General features: G+C 38.2%; 1 protein-coding gene across 20 annotated transcripts in view; it reads right to left on the bottom strand.

The window, feature by feature from the left end:
- ERC2 (ELKS/RAB6-interacting/CAST family member 2) overlaps nucleotides 1-15459 on the bottom strand; it is a 941255-nt gene that overhangs the window by 746347 nt on the left and 179449 nt on the right. For all 20 annotated transcript variants that reach the window (XM_011371814.2, XM_011371813.2, XM_023537617.1 and 17 more), the window contains exon 3: nucleotides 5964-6380. In XM_011371814.2, the coding sequence (XP_011370116.1) occupies nucleotides 5964-6380 (417 nt within the window). The remainder of the gene's footprint in view (nucleotides 1-5963; nucleotides 6381-15459) is intronic.

Raw genomic sequence — 15459 nt, 5'->3', positions numbered from 1 at the left:
AGTCAAGCTCAGTCATCAGCTCCCCTTCTTCTAAGCTGCACAGAATTTAAGTGCCATTTGTAGTCCTCTGGGTGCACCACCCCAAAAAGCAGTGGTGTGCAGTGGTACCAAGTGTATTCTCTAGAGCCCGACCTCCCATTATTGTGATCTTGGTTCTAGCACTTGCTGTGAGTGACTGAGAACAGTTACTTATCTCTTTGTGCTTCAGTTTCCTTATCTCTGTATGAGGATGATGACAGCAATATTTACTTAGTACAGTAACTGAGCACAGAATAAGCCTCAATAGGTGTGAGCTGTTTCTCTTATTGACCACCTGAATCCCTGAACAAGACCACAAATTTGCCAAGGGTACTCACACAGCATCCTGCACATGACCGTTCAACATGTGTCCAACAATGTCCAACATACTTCGAAAAAATTGAAAGAAAACTTCCAATTAAGGTTATCCTCAAAGTTACTGCTCTACTCCCAACATAGAGCAATAGTAAACATAGAAGAACATGGCAGATGTATAATCATCATGAACTTTTCCAACACCGGCGAAAAAAAAAAAAAAACACATAGCATCTCTCAAGGTATTTTTTAACTATTTTTTCATTTCTTCAAATACTTATTGAGCACATGCAGGCAATATTTGAGGCCTAGGAATACTGATGGAATGTACTGATCAGGTAAGAAACATACTTAATTAAAATAGGGAGAAATTGTTAGGTTCTATAATATATTTATAAAAAACAACTCTTAAAAAGGAAGTATGTAAACTGCTTATGTGGTCACTAGGGTTTAGGAATATCTTCTGTGATAAACTTTATTGGAAGAAAAAGAATGTATTGAATCTGTAGAGTCAGAATTAGAAATGCCTGCATCAGCAAAATCATGGCTCAACCAGCAAAATTGGAGACAAGCATGTGTTTAAAGAGAAAGAAGCTATATGTTTTCAGAGAGGAGGGACTAAGGTAGAGTTTAGAAGTGGAGGTTTGAGCCATCTGTAAGAGGTTTATAAGCTCAAGAACTTGCCTTGGTGGATCTCCCACTGGCCTGACAACCTGGATAAATAAATGAGAAGACCAAGAATTCATGTCCTCCTCCTCCCTGCTTCCCATTCCCCCACTCCTCACACATAGCATGGAAGGAAGCCCAGGTCAAGGCTCCTGGGGGCTGTACTTGTCCCAGGTTAATTGCGTTTTGGCCACGGATGACTTGAGTGCTCTTCTGCCCTTGCTACCAAAGAAAGGCAAGCTGCCCAAAGAGAGTAGCATGAGAGATCAACAGGCATGGCAGCAGAACATCTTACAGTGCAATGAGTCCAAAGACTCCTGACTCTCTTCTAAGGACCAGCCAAGACTATATTAAGGAGAGTGAATCCAGGAGGATCCTCGTACATAAACCCACTTTTTATTTAAAGAGATCAGTAGTATTTTGGGCACTTGATTACCAAAACTTTTGCATGGAACAATATGTTCTTTGCAGAAAAAAACTAAAGAACGCAGTAAACTATTACTACATCAAACAATGTCTTATCAAATTAACCTGTATCTGAAAGCATCAGACAGCACTAGTGAGTAATGCTGCATTTTAGCCAGCACTTCAGTTCCCATTAGCACATCAGTTGTAGTTCTTGAACAATCATTTTGGTCTTCCAAATAAGTTGAGATCATAATCTTTCTGTTGTTGTTTCCTGCCAGGCAAAGAAGTAGTTTCGCCCTCAGCTTTTTCCAGACCACAGAAAGACAAGACACTAAAGCAACCCAACTCTCCCCATGTGCAACTCCTGCCAACACGAAATCTCCCGAAACAATAGGCTAAACAAGGCCAGTATTCCATGAGATAGGGATTATATAAGGTGGGGTTTATAAAAATGGGGTTTGTTTTGGCCTATAAATGAATCATAAAACCACTAGCACTCCATTCCGCAGCATTACACCACCTAACCCCAACAGGGTCGAACTGTGCAAAATGAAAAAGAAATCAAGAACACACTGAACTTAAAACTTCAAGTACATTCTAAATCCTGTTTTAGATTAATTTAAATTAACAGAGGCCAGGCAACTTCCTTATTCAAACTGGGTTATTCTTACTGGTTTGATACCAAAAGCAATCAGCTACATTTTAAACACACACACACACACACACACACACACACACACACACACACACACACACACACACACACACACCCCTAACAGAAGAACATTCTAAAACTCAGTAGAGAATATGGAAATAGCTTACAATAAATTTTGCCTTCTAGAATAACTAATGGAGAAAATTACCTAGTTATTTGACCATGGGAAACAACTATTTGTATATTATTACATATTTTTCAGGTCACAAATTAAAAGCACAATTTTTATGTTCCAGAATAGCATTTTTCCAAAGAGTTTTACAAAGGACCCCAGTGTAACAAAAGAAAAGCAAGTAAAATACGTTTGAGGAGTCTGCCTTTCCTGGTCCCCATCTTGGAAATGACTGATACATATTTGAATATTGAGGAGTCTAAGGGGTCCTGCAGTAAACTCTAAGGAATCCAGCATTTTTCTCAAGTTCATTGGTCCTACAGCCCTTTTTTTTTTTATAACACATATCAACATTCCACAAAATGGTTGTTCTGCGGAGCACAGTTTGGGAAAGATTCTTCTAGAAAAGGGATAGAATGAAAAGGTCTAATAGCTGAGACTCTGGAGTCACCCTGATTTGAATACCAGCATCACCACTTGTTAGTTGTGGAACTTTGGGCAAGCTTCTTTATGTCATTTGTCCCTCAGTTATCCCAGGTAAAATGGGCAAAATAATACCGTTAGGCGTGGGTCTTTGCATACGACCAGAACAGTCCTCTGAGAGCCTCACATGGCAGGTTCCTTTTTGTCATTCAGACCTCACCCAATATAAAGCTGGCCCCACCGAAGTCACTAGTTCTTCATCCTCTTCTTTACTTCATGATACTTCTGTTTAACTATTAAATTGTGTCTGCTTCACCCCAGTAACATACGAGCACCATGATGTCGAATGTTATCAGTTATCATTGCTCTATTCTAAAACAGATCCTCAGTAAATATCCATTCATTCAATGAATGGATGAATAGATGAATAAATGAAGTGGCTGTGAGAATTAAATCAATGTAAAGTATTCTTTATAATGCCTGACACATAAGAAGCAATCCAGATGCTGTTACAAAAACTTTTGATGAATGATTAAGTGGTTAATACACTCATAACTCTTATATTATAATTCTTACACTCAAAATTCTTGTCTCTTTTTGCTGTATTGTATGTAAACATTTTATGGCATTTATTTAGAGGTGTGTAGGTAAATGGGCTTTTAGGTATAGGGCGGGGCAGCAGGAGAGTGTGAGTAGGCCCTGAAAGTAGTATTTTGCTGATGTTCATGGTGTAAATACTCCCACCACCACCAATTTCAAGCTACCAATGGTTTAAAAGCAGGTTCACAAAATTCCTAAAACTATAACAAATGACTCTCACAAGCCACTACAATCCTTCTCTTGGGAAAGGTCCTTTAAGGCCTCGAAGTCTTATTTATTGAGTTCAAGTTTAAATGACATTTTTACATAAAGACATCTTTCCCAAATTCTCCCTTCTTGATAAGCCAAGATAAGAGCTATCCACTGACCTTGGTCTGATGATCAAGGAAAATAGCTGGATGTGCTGGGCTGCGTTTTCTGTACTACTCTCTGTGGGCCCTGAGGCTTATGTTTAAGGCTCTACACATGATCTATATCCATACCAGACCAGTGTGGGGATCAACTAATCTCATAAAACACAAGTTAAATTATATTTAGATTTATTTAAATACAGGCATCCACATAATAGAACCAAGGCACCATCTATTAAATGCCACCAAAGAGCAAAATCTAATAACAAACAGAAGAAGAGTAATTCTACTCTGACCACAAGATCCCAACATAGAGAGAAGGTCAATGCTGCAGATGGAGGTCTCTCTGGCATTACGGCCTTGCTATACGTGCAGCATGACCCACTGTTATCCAAAATAAAGAATCCGCTTTTTTCAACTACGGCAATCTACCAACCAGAGTTTTGAGATAACAACCAATATTTCAAACTCCACAGTCACTCTACATTCAAGTGATAACATGCCAGTAATTACTGCTTCTCTTCTGTAAACTAAATGGAAAGTCTATGGAATAAGGCAGAAAGAGATTAGTTTCTGCTTCACTATATTAGCTATCTATTTCTGTGTAACAAATTACCCCAAATTTCAGCAGCTTAAAACAACACACATGTATTATCTCAAAGTTTCTGTGGATCAAGACACTAGGCATGACTTAGCTCAGTCCTCTGTTTCATAGTCTCTCACAAAGCTGCAATCAAGGTGTCAGCTCCGGGCCTGTCATCTCATCTGAAGGTTTGAATGGGGAAGGATCCACTTCCAAGCTAAGTGGTTGTAGGCAGTTTTCAGTTCTGTGTGAGTGAGGGTCTCACTTCCAGCACTGGGTGTTGGCTGGAAGAGGGCCTCATTTCCTTATGACATGGACCTCTCCAACATGGCAGATTGCTTCATCGAAGCATGCAATTGGAGAAGGCAACAGGATTTTCTAACAAAATGGAAGGAAGTATTGACTTATATAACCTAATCATGGGAGTGTCATTGGCATCCCATTACCTTTACTATATTCTATTGTTTAGAAGTAAATCGTTCAGCTTATACTCAAGGGATAGGGAATCTACAAGGGCATGAATTCTAAGAGACAGAGATCACTGGGGCCATATTGGAATACGGATGGGAAGATCAAGCCCAACAAAAAACCTCTTTAAGCATCTCAATATGAAATCAAGCTATGTAGTTTCCCAATCATGTTGCTCAGGTCGCATGAAAACAAAACAAGGGAGAGTGAGCATGGAGGCATGAAGTCTGAAGACACAAAATTGTGTTCAAACGTTCTGGGTGAATTCAATCTGCATGAGAGAAAACTCTTGGAAGCATCTGCATTAGTAAGTCCCAAAATGCAAGCAATTCTCCTGAGCAACGAAACAAGTGATTCACAAGAAGGGCTGCCCATAGAAGCAGGTATATGTGAAGAAATCTAATTTGGTCTGGAAGCAAATATCTTTGGGAATTTTTATGTATCACTGTAGCATATTTTGAAGATATACTTACATTTTATTGCTTCCAATTTTTTGTGAGATGTGTGTCTTCCACAGCATTTTGCCTACATGGTACTTTTGAGATCCACATCCACCATAGTGGCAAGAAACTACTGTAAAAATTTCAAACATTGGCTGTCACCCACATTTTTTTCTAATCTCTATCCAACCACATATTCTCAGATATCTCAGAATCCCAACATTCAATGGTGGTGGCAGGCCAGAGAGGCTGCCTCTGAAGGACTTCAAATGATTTATTCCGCTAAGTATAAAATGCATACTCAGAAACTCTGGAACACTGTCCTAGATAAATCTAAATGTAGACAAGGATTATCTTAAACCTAAATGTTCAAAACTGGTCTACACATTTTACCATTCTTTCCAGAAATACCCATATTCATTACTTTCTGCAAATTCCACCCCCAATTCAGCTATAAAAAATATTTAAGTTCATTGTTTTACTAACCTATTCATTTTGCTCCTTTAGAGATATGATTTTTGATAAGCACCTAAAACTTAAACAGTACTGTATTTAAAAGGCCCCGAAACAATGACCATCTGTGGGAAAACAATTGTAAACCATCTTAGAATTGACATGTGCTGCACACGCTTGGATTCTGAATACGTGTTAAATAATAACGGAACATATGTGTAGTGAGGCAGGAAAAAAAAACTGAATGCAAAATTACAGTTCAAAGGTGATAAGCAGACAGGAAAGCTAATAAAACAGACGACAAAGGGAATTTCATTAAGGCCATAAGAATCTTCCAACCTGTGAAAATAACTTGATAACATATTTTAACTGGTAAAATATGGCTTCAGGGAAATAGAGTGAATGTCCTTACCTCTCTAAGATGGATATTTTCCTTCTCTTTCTGGTCTAAAATCACTTCTAAGTGGCTGACTTGAGACTCAGCCTCTGCCATCCGTCGCGTCCGTTCATTGTCATCCTCAAGACTTTTGGACGGCAAGCCTTTACTTTGCAACATCTCAAGAAGCTTTTTAATTGACTCATCTCGAGCATTGAGAGTCTGTTTCTGCGTTTCGATTCTCAGCTCCATTTCCTCCAAAGTCTTCCTCAATAGGAACAGCTCCTTAGCCTGTCTGTCATGCTCAGCTTGCAGCCGCCGGAAGTTCTCCTCAGTCAGCTCAATGGTGAAATGCTCAGCTCCTCGGTTGCCACTCTCTTGCTGCAGGAGGTGGTTGAGGTCTCTCTGAGTTCGTAGCTCATCCTGAAGGGCCTGGATTGTCAACTGCAGGTGCTGTGATAAGAAAGACAGAGCAGGAGAGGAGAAAGAAGCAAAAAAGTCAATGAAAACGCCCAGTGCTATTTGCTGCTACCGCACTATGAAGATGGAATGTTAATCGTGAGGCCCACAGGGCCAGCCATCAAGTTCTCCAGGGTGACTTCAGAAGCATGGGACAGCACATGGAACGGGGAAAGTTAATTCAGTGATGCTTTCTGAATGTCTTAGGAGAAAAGAAATGTACACATACACAAAAACAGTACATTAGTGTCAGTCACAAGGGAAATTACATGTCTACAGAGTTTTAATTTAGGAAGAGGAAAGGGTTAGAGGAAAACTTTCACAAACACCTTCTTTATGCCCACAATGCTCCAGACTCAGTATTCCTTGTTTCCTAAGGTGTTCTTTATTCTAATATCCATTATTTTCCATGATAAATGCATGTCCATTTAAAAATGAAAATAATAGCATCCACTACAACTTGACACAAACAAGGACTTTATTTTTACAAATAAAGCTGTGAATAGGTTTAGTAAACAGGATTACTGCATCTGCAAGCAAAAGGGAACAAATGCAGACAGAGACAGACACACTCGAAACACATGGGGAAGTAAGGCTGTGCAGAAAAAAAACAAACAAGCTGCAAAGAGTGGACAAACCTTGGTTCTTCTGGCATCCAGTAACTGAACAGCATGGGAAATGAAAAAAAAAAAAATGAAGCAAAAAATCAACACAAAGAAAAGTCCAGTGCAAGCAAACAATATTTAACGGAAAAAACTTAACCAACACAAAGTACCTCCACAGAGTAAAAAAAAAAAACAAAAGAAAAATAATTGCTTATTACAGCAAAGACCCATAAGCTACACAGAATCTATAGTACTAAGGCTTGATAAACGTAATTTTTTTTAAATGTGAGGTTTATTCTACTTATTGTTTTCCTAAATCTCTGTGGCCCAGAAAGTCTTGGGTATATCACCAAGGAGAAAAGCACAATACTCCAGAAGCACCCAAATATTATTCTAGCTGACCATTTAACCAAAATCACAGTGAAAGCACTAGAGAAACAAAATAGTCACCAGTTGTGAGAAAAAAAAAATACTTGCATTACAACAATTGAAATCAGCAACACCTTCCCCACAGGGCCAACCCCCAGGCTGGTCAGAGCAGGCGGCCACAAGCCTGAAGGAATTTTTGTCCTAGGAGCAAACCAGGAAGCTTTCAAAACAGCGCTTATTTATTCAGTCACCAAACACATACTCCTGCCTGTGGACCAGACACAACACTGAGCAAAGGAATCAAGATGGACATAAGGTATAGCCCCTGCCCACAGGAAACACAAAATATTGTGTGTGAGGGATGGATAATCATGTCTCAGTTATATAAATACTGGAGCAGCCTACTTTGAAGACTTTCTGAAGTCCTACTAACATCCAAAGGTATGGAGACTAAGTATAACATACCCAGAAACTAGCACTGAGTAATGAATCATCTTGAGTAAACTCTTTATGGATACCCACTTCATCTTTCCATTTCTTTTGAAATTCCTAGAGAACAGGGAACAAGTATCTCTTTCTCATCTATGCCATAGTACCTCACAAGGTACTGACTGGGAGTAAGCAACTGGTATGTATTTAATGATGGTGATTTTGATTTATTTTTTTAAAATATAATGCATCCTTGTAAAGTGTAAAATTCAGTGCTTTTTAGTATATTTACAAAGTTGTATAACCCTCAACACAAAAAAAATTTCAAACAATTTCATCATCAAAAAAAAAAAAAAAGTGTAACATTTAGCAGTCACTCCCCAGCCCCCTCCCTATCCGCAGGCTCTGGCAACCACTAATGTACTTTCTGTCTCTATGTATTTGCCTGTCCTGGACATTTCATATCAATAGAATCATGCAATAAATAGTTTCTTTCACTTAGCCTGTTTTCAAAGTCCATCCATGTTGTAACAAGTATCAGTATTTAAATTCATTTTATAGATGAATATTATTCCATTATAGGGACATACCACATTGTATTTATCTATTCATCAGTTGATTCATACACAAATATTCACAGGAGCATTATTCATAGTAGCCAAAAAGTGGAAACAACCTGTATGTCAATCAACTGATGAATGAGTAAAATATGGTATATTCATATAATGGAATACTATTTAGTCATACTAAGCAGTAAAGTACTGATACACACTGCAACATAGATGAACCGTGAAAACGTTAATTGATTCCATTGATTCCACTGATAAGAAATGTACAGAACAAGCAAATCTATAGACAGAAAATAAATTGATGATTGCCAGGGGGGCTGGGATGAGGATAATGGAGGGTGATTACTGAAGAATGATCTTTAGTTTCTTCTTGGGGTGATAAAAATGTTCTGGAATCAGATAGTTAGATAGTGGTGTTGGTTGTACAACTTTGTAAAATATACTAAAAACCAATGAATTTTCACATTAGATTGGAGAATTGTATGATACATAAATTATATTTCAGTAAAGTTGTAACAAAGAACATGAGATAGGATTATAAAGTGATATGACTTTTCTTTACCAGTCCCCATCCCTAAACCACATCCAAACAAAGTCCACAGAAGTATCAACAGCCTTCAGCCCAGAGATGTGCCCACTGCCAAGCCTCTTGGGAACAGAGAGTGTAACTCTCTTCGAATCATTTAAATATTCTCTTGAAGATGGCAAATCTTTGTCCTTTGAAAGTGGCTTTGATTTCTGAGATGATCCAAGTTTATTTGAGACGACTGTGATGAATCAGGAAGATCAGACTGGAAATCATCTTTTCTGAGAGTGACCAAAAATAAGACTGGTTTTCCTATGTGGTTCATAGACTGGCCAAAAGGGAATTCCAAAGAGAAAATGCCAAAATTCTTTCAGCAGAGACAGCAACAATGGAAGACAACTCTGTAAGGGGACTACTTACCTCTTTGGATAGGCAAGATGCCTATTGGCCTGAACCTTTGTTTTGACACCTGCAAAATGGGCATAATCACCACTCCTACTTCATAGGGTTCCTAGAGGAATAACTAAAATAATGCATCAAGCGCCAAGTTTGAAAGCAAAGGGAGGGAGGAAGTTTGGTAGAAAGGAAGAAAAATAGAAAAGAAAAATGAGAGGAAGGAAGGAAGGAAGGAAGGAAGGAAGGAAGGAAGGAAGGAAGGAAGGAAAAAAAGAAGGGAGGGAAGAAATGGGGAGGGAGGGAAAATTTATCAATTCGATATACATTTACCCAATATCTCTCACATATTCACGAAATATCAAAAAAGAAAGGAAAACAAATGGTCCATGCTCACAGTTCATGTGGACAAGCAAACTATAACAGTAATACTATGTTATGAGAGTTATGACAGAAGTCATAGCCAGGTGGCTAGAAATTCAGAGAGGATGTAATCCAGGCTAGAGACATGTGGGAAAACACCCCAAACCAAGATCTATCACTGAGCTACATCTTGAAGAGCAAATGAGAGTCTCCCCAAGAATAATGACAGAAAGAGAAGAGAAAGTACAAAAGCTCTGAGGCAAAGACAGAACAGACCTATTAAGGAACAGCAACAGCAAAATTCTAAAGTGTTTACCACATGCCACACATAGTTCTAAGCTTTTTTAATCCTCACAACTATGCTGTGAGGTAGTCACTGTTATGATCTCCATTTAATGGTTGAGAAAATGGAGCTGCGAGGTGGTTAAGTAACTTGCTCCAGGTCACTGAGCTAGGTAAGTGGCATAGTCAGATGTTCCTCCAGACAGCCTAACCCCAACACCCCTGCTCAAACCCTTATACCATCTAGGTTCTGAACTGGAACAAATACTTCAGGATGGCTAGAAAAAAGAATGAAGAGTGGGGAGAGGTATGCAGGAGTGATGAGAACAGACAGGCAGGCAATTATGACAATTACAGCAATTCTCAAAATTAGCCATCCTAATTAGGCTGTTTCCCATTCAGAGGTTGTCGTGATGAATGTTTTCAGATTGTACACTTATTAATACATAAAATCTATTTTCCAGCTAGCCATTTTATTAGTCACCAAATGACTTCAGCATGACCAACTACAATCTGACAATCGAACTAAAATCTGGTGTTTGAAAATTTCTCTAATCTTTACATAATGATAAAGGGATCAATAAATCAAAAGGACTCAACGTTAGTAAATATATACACACCAACCATAAGAGCATCTACATACATAAAGCAATTACTGACTGGCATAAAAGGAGAGATCAACAGTAATACACTCATAGTAAGAGACATTAATACTCCATTGACACCAACAGACAGATCTTCCAGACAAAAAATCAACAAGGAAACAATGGGCCTAAAAGACACACTAGACCAGATGGATTTAATAAATATTTTCAGAGCGTTTTACTCCAAAGCAGCAAAATATACATTCTTCTCAAGTGCATATGGAATATTTTCCAGGATAGACCACATGTTAGGACACAAAACAAGTCTCAATAAATTTAAGAAGATTGAAATCATATCAACTGTTTTCTCTGATCACAATGGTATGAAACTAGATATCAACTACAACAAAAAAACTGGAAAATACACAAACATATGGAAGCTAAATAACATGCTACAAAACAATGAATGGGTTAACAATGAGATCGAAGAAGAAATCAAAAGATACCTAGAGACAAATGAAAATAAAAACACGACTAAAAATATATGGGACACAGCAAAAGCAATCCTAAGAGGGAAATTCATAGCAATACAGGCCTACCTCAAGAAACAAGAAAAAGCTCAAATAAACAATATAACCTTACACCTAAAAGAACTAGAAAAGAAACAGCAAACAAGCCCAAAGTGAGTAGAAGAAAAGAAATAATAAAGATCAGAGCAGAAATAAACGAAATAGAATCTAGAAAAACAATACAAAAGACTAATGAAACCAAGAGCTTTTGTAAGGCAGTTACCCAAAGCCCACTAGATCAATAATAAAGAACATTCATTTCAGCTTGTTATCTATATCAGCAAACTGCAAGGTTGTATTCTAGAGCCAGCTCTTCGGAATCTCCATCATCACCATTGTCTCAACTGCTCAAAGCCTCAATCACTCCTTCTGTGGCTTCCATTCCTTGGTAAATTTGGAGAGAGAAGCCCTTCCAATGTCAACCTACATCAGGATAGGACATAACCAGGTGATCCAACTTCGTGCTTGGTTCCCAGTCAAACTGCTGTCAACGTAGCACTTGTGGCACAGGTGGAACAGATAGCAAAGCAGCTAATTCCGTTCAAGTAAAAAGTGAGTTGATGGTTGAATGAGTATTCAGAAAGCTTTTTATTCCCCACTCTGATTCTGGGATCATTCTCCAGTTGTCCTGAAGGAATCAAAGCTCAAAAGGCAAACTTCCTTCTCCACAGCCTGCCACTGAGGACACCGCGAAGAAAAGCAAAGCAAGTGTGACAACCGAGATTCAGGCTATCTTTACAGTCACTCTGCTGGGAATACAAAGAGAATGCATCATATTGATCATGCATGATACCTAGGCTTTAACCCAGTTCTTTTTGACATACTCGCCGCCACAACACACACACACTTAATTGCATACTTTGAATTCTGCCCTGGATAGTAAAGACTAGTCCTATTTCCAATCCACAGAAGGAAAAAAGTTTAAAATCATTGGTCTGTCTTTTAAACATAGGTAAACAAAATCGGAGCTAAAAAGATTAGTCTGACCAATTGATTTCAAGTCTCAGACAATAAATGAGGCCATAATGACTTCTCTTTCTGGTATTACAGCAGGCTCCATTTTTTGGTAGGCCCTCCCAGTACACAAAGGCTAGGTAAAAGCAACTATATCTTTCAAAACATTGTTGTACTTACAAAAAGCAATTTCCACGAGAGAGAGAGAGATTGAGAGAGAGAGATTGAGAGAGAGAGAGAGAGATTGATTGAGAGAGAGAAAGAGAGAGAGATTGAGAGAGAGAGAAAGTGAGCTTCTCAAGGAAAGGTACTGAGCCAAAACTGGATTGTGCCCCAAATCTAGTACATAATAGGTATTCAGTAAATAGTGAGTGAAATGTGGACAGAAAGATGAAAGAACCAAAAGGGAAATTGTCTCACCAGAGGTTGGCACAGAGGAACAATGCGAGGGAGAACAGGTTTCCATTCCTCTTTGCTTTGCTGCAGTTAGGATGGGAACGGGAGAATGGTAGGGAGGGGGAAAGTATCCTTGACTTCAGATTACATTGTCCTGTTCTCTCTCCCAAACTCAAAATACCGCATGTCTACCAAGACAGTCGCCTGACAATACTGCTCCGAAGCTGCCAGCATTATGTCCACTTCACAAGAGGATGAATTGGGCTGGCTTAAAAGGATTTGGCTGCAATCACATCATTAGCAGATATGGGCCAGTATCTATAACTGAGGTTTCCTCCAGCCAATTCTAAAGTCTCCCTGCTCTAAAAATACTACAGAACTTCATTTTGCACAACTCTTAAAAGCTCCTATAGTCACTTAATTTTGAAAACAAGGAAAACGATGAAAATATAAGACTAAGCCATACTTGAGTTTATATGAAAAAGGGGGGAAAATATACTTTGCCTTAGCCAACGTTTAGGAGAGTGACTTCCAACAGCTACTGGAGTCAGAATCTAATCCAGATTTCAGAATGTCTAAAACACAAAAAGATAAATAGAATGAAAATATAATTGTGTGTGTATAATGCATGGAACACAATTCTTTAAATAAGGACTAGCCAGATGTTTAGAATCTACTGTGTCTTATCCCCAAACATGGAAAATATGAGTTTCTGGCAGATTTGAAAAAATTTGTGACCTCAAGCTCTTTTCCACACTATGGGGAAAAAACAAAAAATGATAAAGTTTTGTACTATAAAGCAGTTTAGGGTTTCATTGCTATGAAAACTGTCTCTGAGCTATATAAAAATATGAATTGGCTTATACCCAAAAGTCTTGAACTTTTTTTTAATAAATCCATACGCCTTCTCAAGCAAGGGCTTAACATAACTCTTTCAAAGAAAACAGAATCTTTTTGCAGACAACTTGGCCTGCTCTACTTCTTCTATGACTTTATTTTCCTATTTATCATTTTCCAGTTTGTCTCTAATCAAATTTTAAGGGCAGGTTCTCTGATCCCTTTTTCCATAATCCCGTGTGCAGGATGTACAGCACTCCTCATGGCTCCAAACCTTCACGTGTGTGAAAAGACAAACAGCAGACGTTGGCTAAAAACATGTGGCCCTCGTGTGCTGTAGAAGAGCTGCTCTGCTGAGAAAAGTATAAAAAGGTAATATTTAGACGTATGATCCTACGCTTTCTCCTTTTGGAGAGAACAAGTACACATAGATAAATAAGGAATATTGATAGGTGATTTTTAAAAGCACCAAAGCACTGGGTCCCTGGGTTTCTCACGCAGACAAGCTGTTAGGGATAACTGTGGAACCTACTTTGGTTGATAATATGTGACATTTTGCCAAGATTCATAACACTAAGAAGAGTACACACGGGAAAGCCCTCTTGGCAGCTGCTTTCACAAGCAAGGAGTTGTTCTGGTTTTCATTACAGACCAACACTGTAAGGTGGCACAGTATTGGAATATTGTAGTGAGCTGAGAGTTAAGGACTTAAGCTCTAATTCCAGCTTTGCTACTAACCAATTATATGATCTGGGAAAATAACCAAACTTGTCTGGGCTTCCAAGAACAGTGGCGAAGAGCTGGATTTTGAATCCTGGATCTACCTATGACAATCTATGTCACCTTGGACAAATTACTTAAGTACTCTGAGCATCAAATTATTCATCCATCAACAGGAAATAATCACTGTAACTAACTTAGAGCATTCACACAAAGACTTCATGAGATGTTCACTGAATAGGTGAACAAGCTCCCAAACAGCACAAAACATAGGGCCTAGCACATAATGAGTGCTCAATAAATGTCCATCATTATCATTATTGTTGAGACAACGGTGGTGGCTAGAGGCCCAGATTAAAATTTCTCTCCCATTTGAGGATGGAAAAGAAATGAGCATAATGAACATAAATTTTTGATCATCAAATAAATGCAATGGTGGGAAACTAAATGCTAAGTGCTTTGGTATTTTTTAAATAAGGGGAAACAGGAAACAGTTGTTTCAAGGCCAATTCAAAATGAATAAAATTGATTTCCCATTAACTGGTCTATAAATAACTCTATAAGGGGCTCTCGGGAATACCAACTGTTTCTGTTTGGAAGGTCAAGGTTCTTTCCCTATTATTAGCCAATATATATAAACAACTAAAGGATAGTAGCATCCCCTGCTGTCGATACTGTTCGAGCTGGTATGTGTGGAAAAAAAAAAAAAAAGGTAATATTGATATTTTTTAAATGTGTTTAGAAAAGCAATCCAAAACATGTAATTGTAAAAATGATGGCTAAAATTAGAACTGTTCCATTATTAATAGTCACAGCCACAAGCAGTTGTTAGAAAACAGCTCCTTTATTTGAATTGCTTAGCAAATCTTTAAATGACATTTTAAAATCTTTATTATAATTTCTTTCCATCTCTCTTCTTCTCTCTCTAACATATGCACTTAACAGAACTGTTAATCATCTAAGTATTTTTAAAACAGGTAAGAGGTTTCACCTCAATTAATATTATTTCAAACAGCTAGGTGGCAGGCATTTAACTACTAATTGTTTCCTTCTCTGAGCTACATGGTTTCCTTAGCCAAACTCTAATTCCTGCCATTCAAAGTTTTTACAAGGAGAGTTTTTCTCCTAAGTACTCTCCTGTTTCTCTTTGTTTTTGAGTCACTCCTCCCCTGAGAAGTGAGGATAACTGACCTCCATTACACTGAGTGTGGTCATTGGGCCAGCAGCATCGGCATCACCTGGGATCATGTAAGAAAGGTGAAATCTCAGACCACAGAATCAGAACCTTCATTTTAACAAGACCATCAGGTAAACTGTGGACACATGAAGTTTGAGAAGCACTTTCTAGACTTCAAAAAAAAAGTTTCACTACAAATTCAATGTAACCCTTTCAAAATATAAGTGGCTTTTTTTTTTTTAGGCAAGGCAATCCTTGGTTGACCTCACAGATTGCAAGGAACTTGTCAGCTTACAATCC

Source organism: Pteropus vampyrus, unplaced genomic scaffold (genome assembly GCF_000151845.1).
Source record: "Pteropus vampyrus isolate Shadow unplaced genomic scaffold, Pvam_2.0 Scaffold195, whole genome shotgun sequence".
Taxonomy (NCBI): domain Eukaryota; kingdom Metazoa; phylum Chordata; class Mammalia; order Chiroptera; family Pteropodidae; genus Pteropus; species Pteropus vampyrus.
The sequence above is the reverse complement of the archived record's forward strand: the minus strand, read 5'-3'. Positions and strand labels throughout refer to the sequence as shown.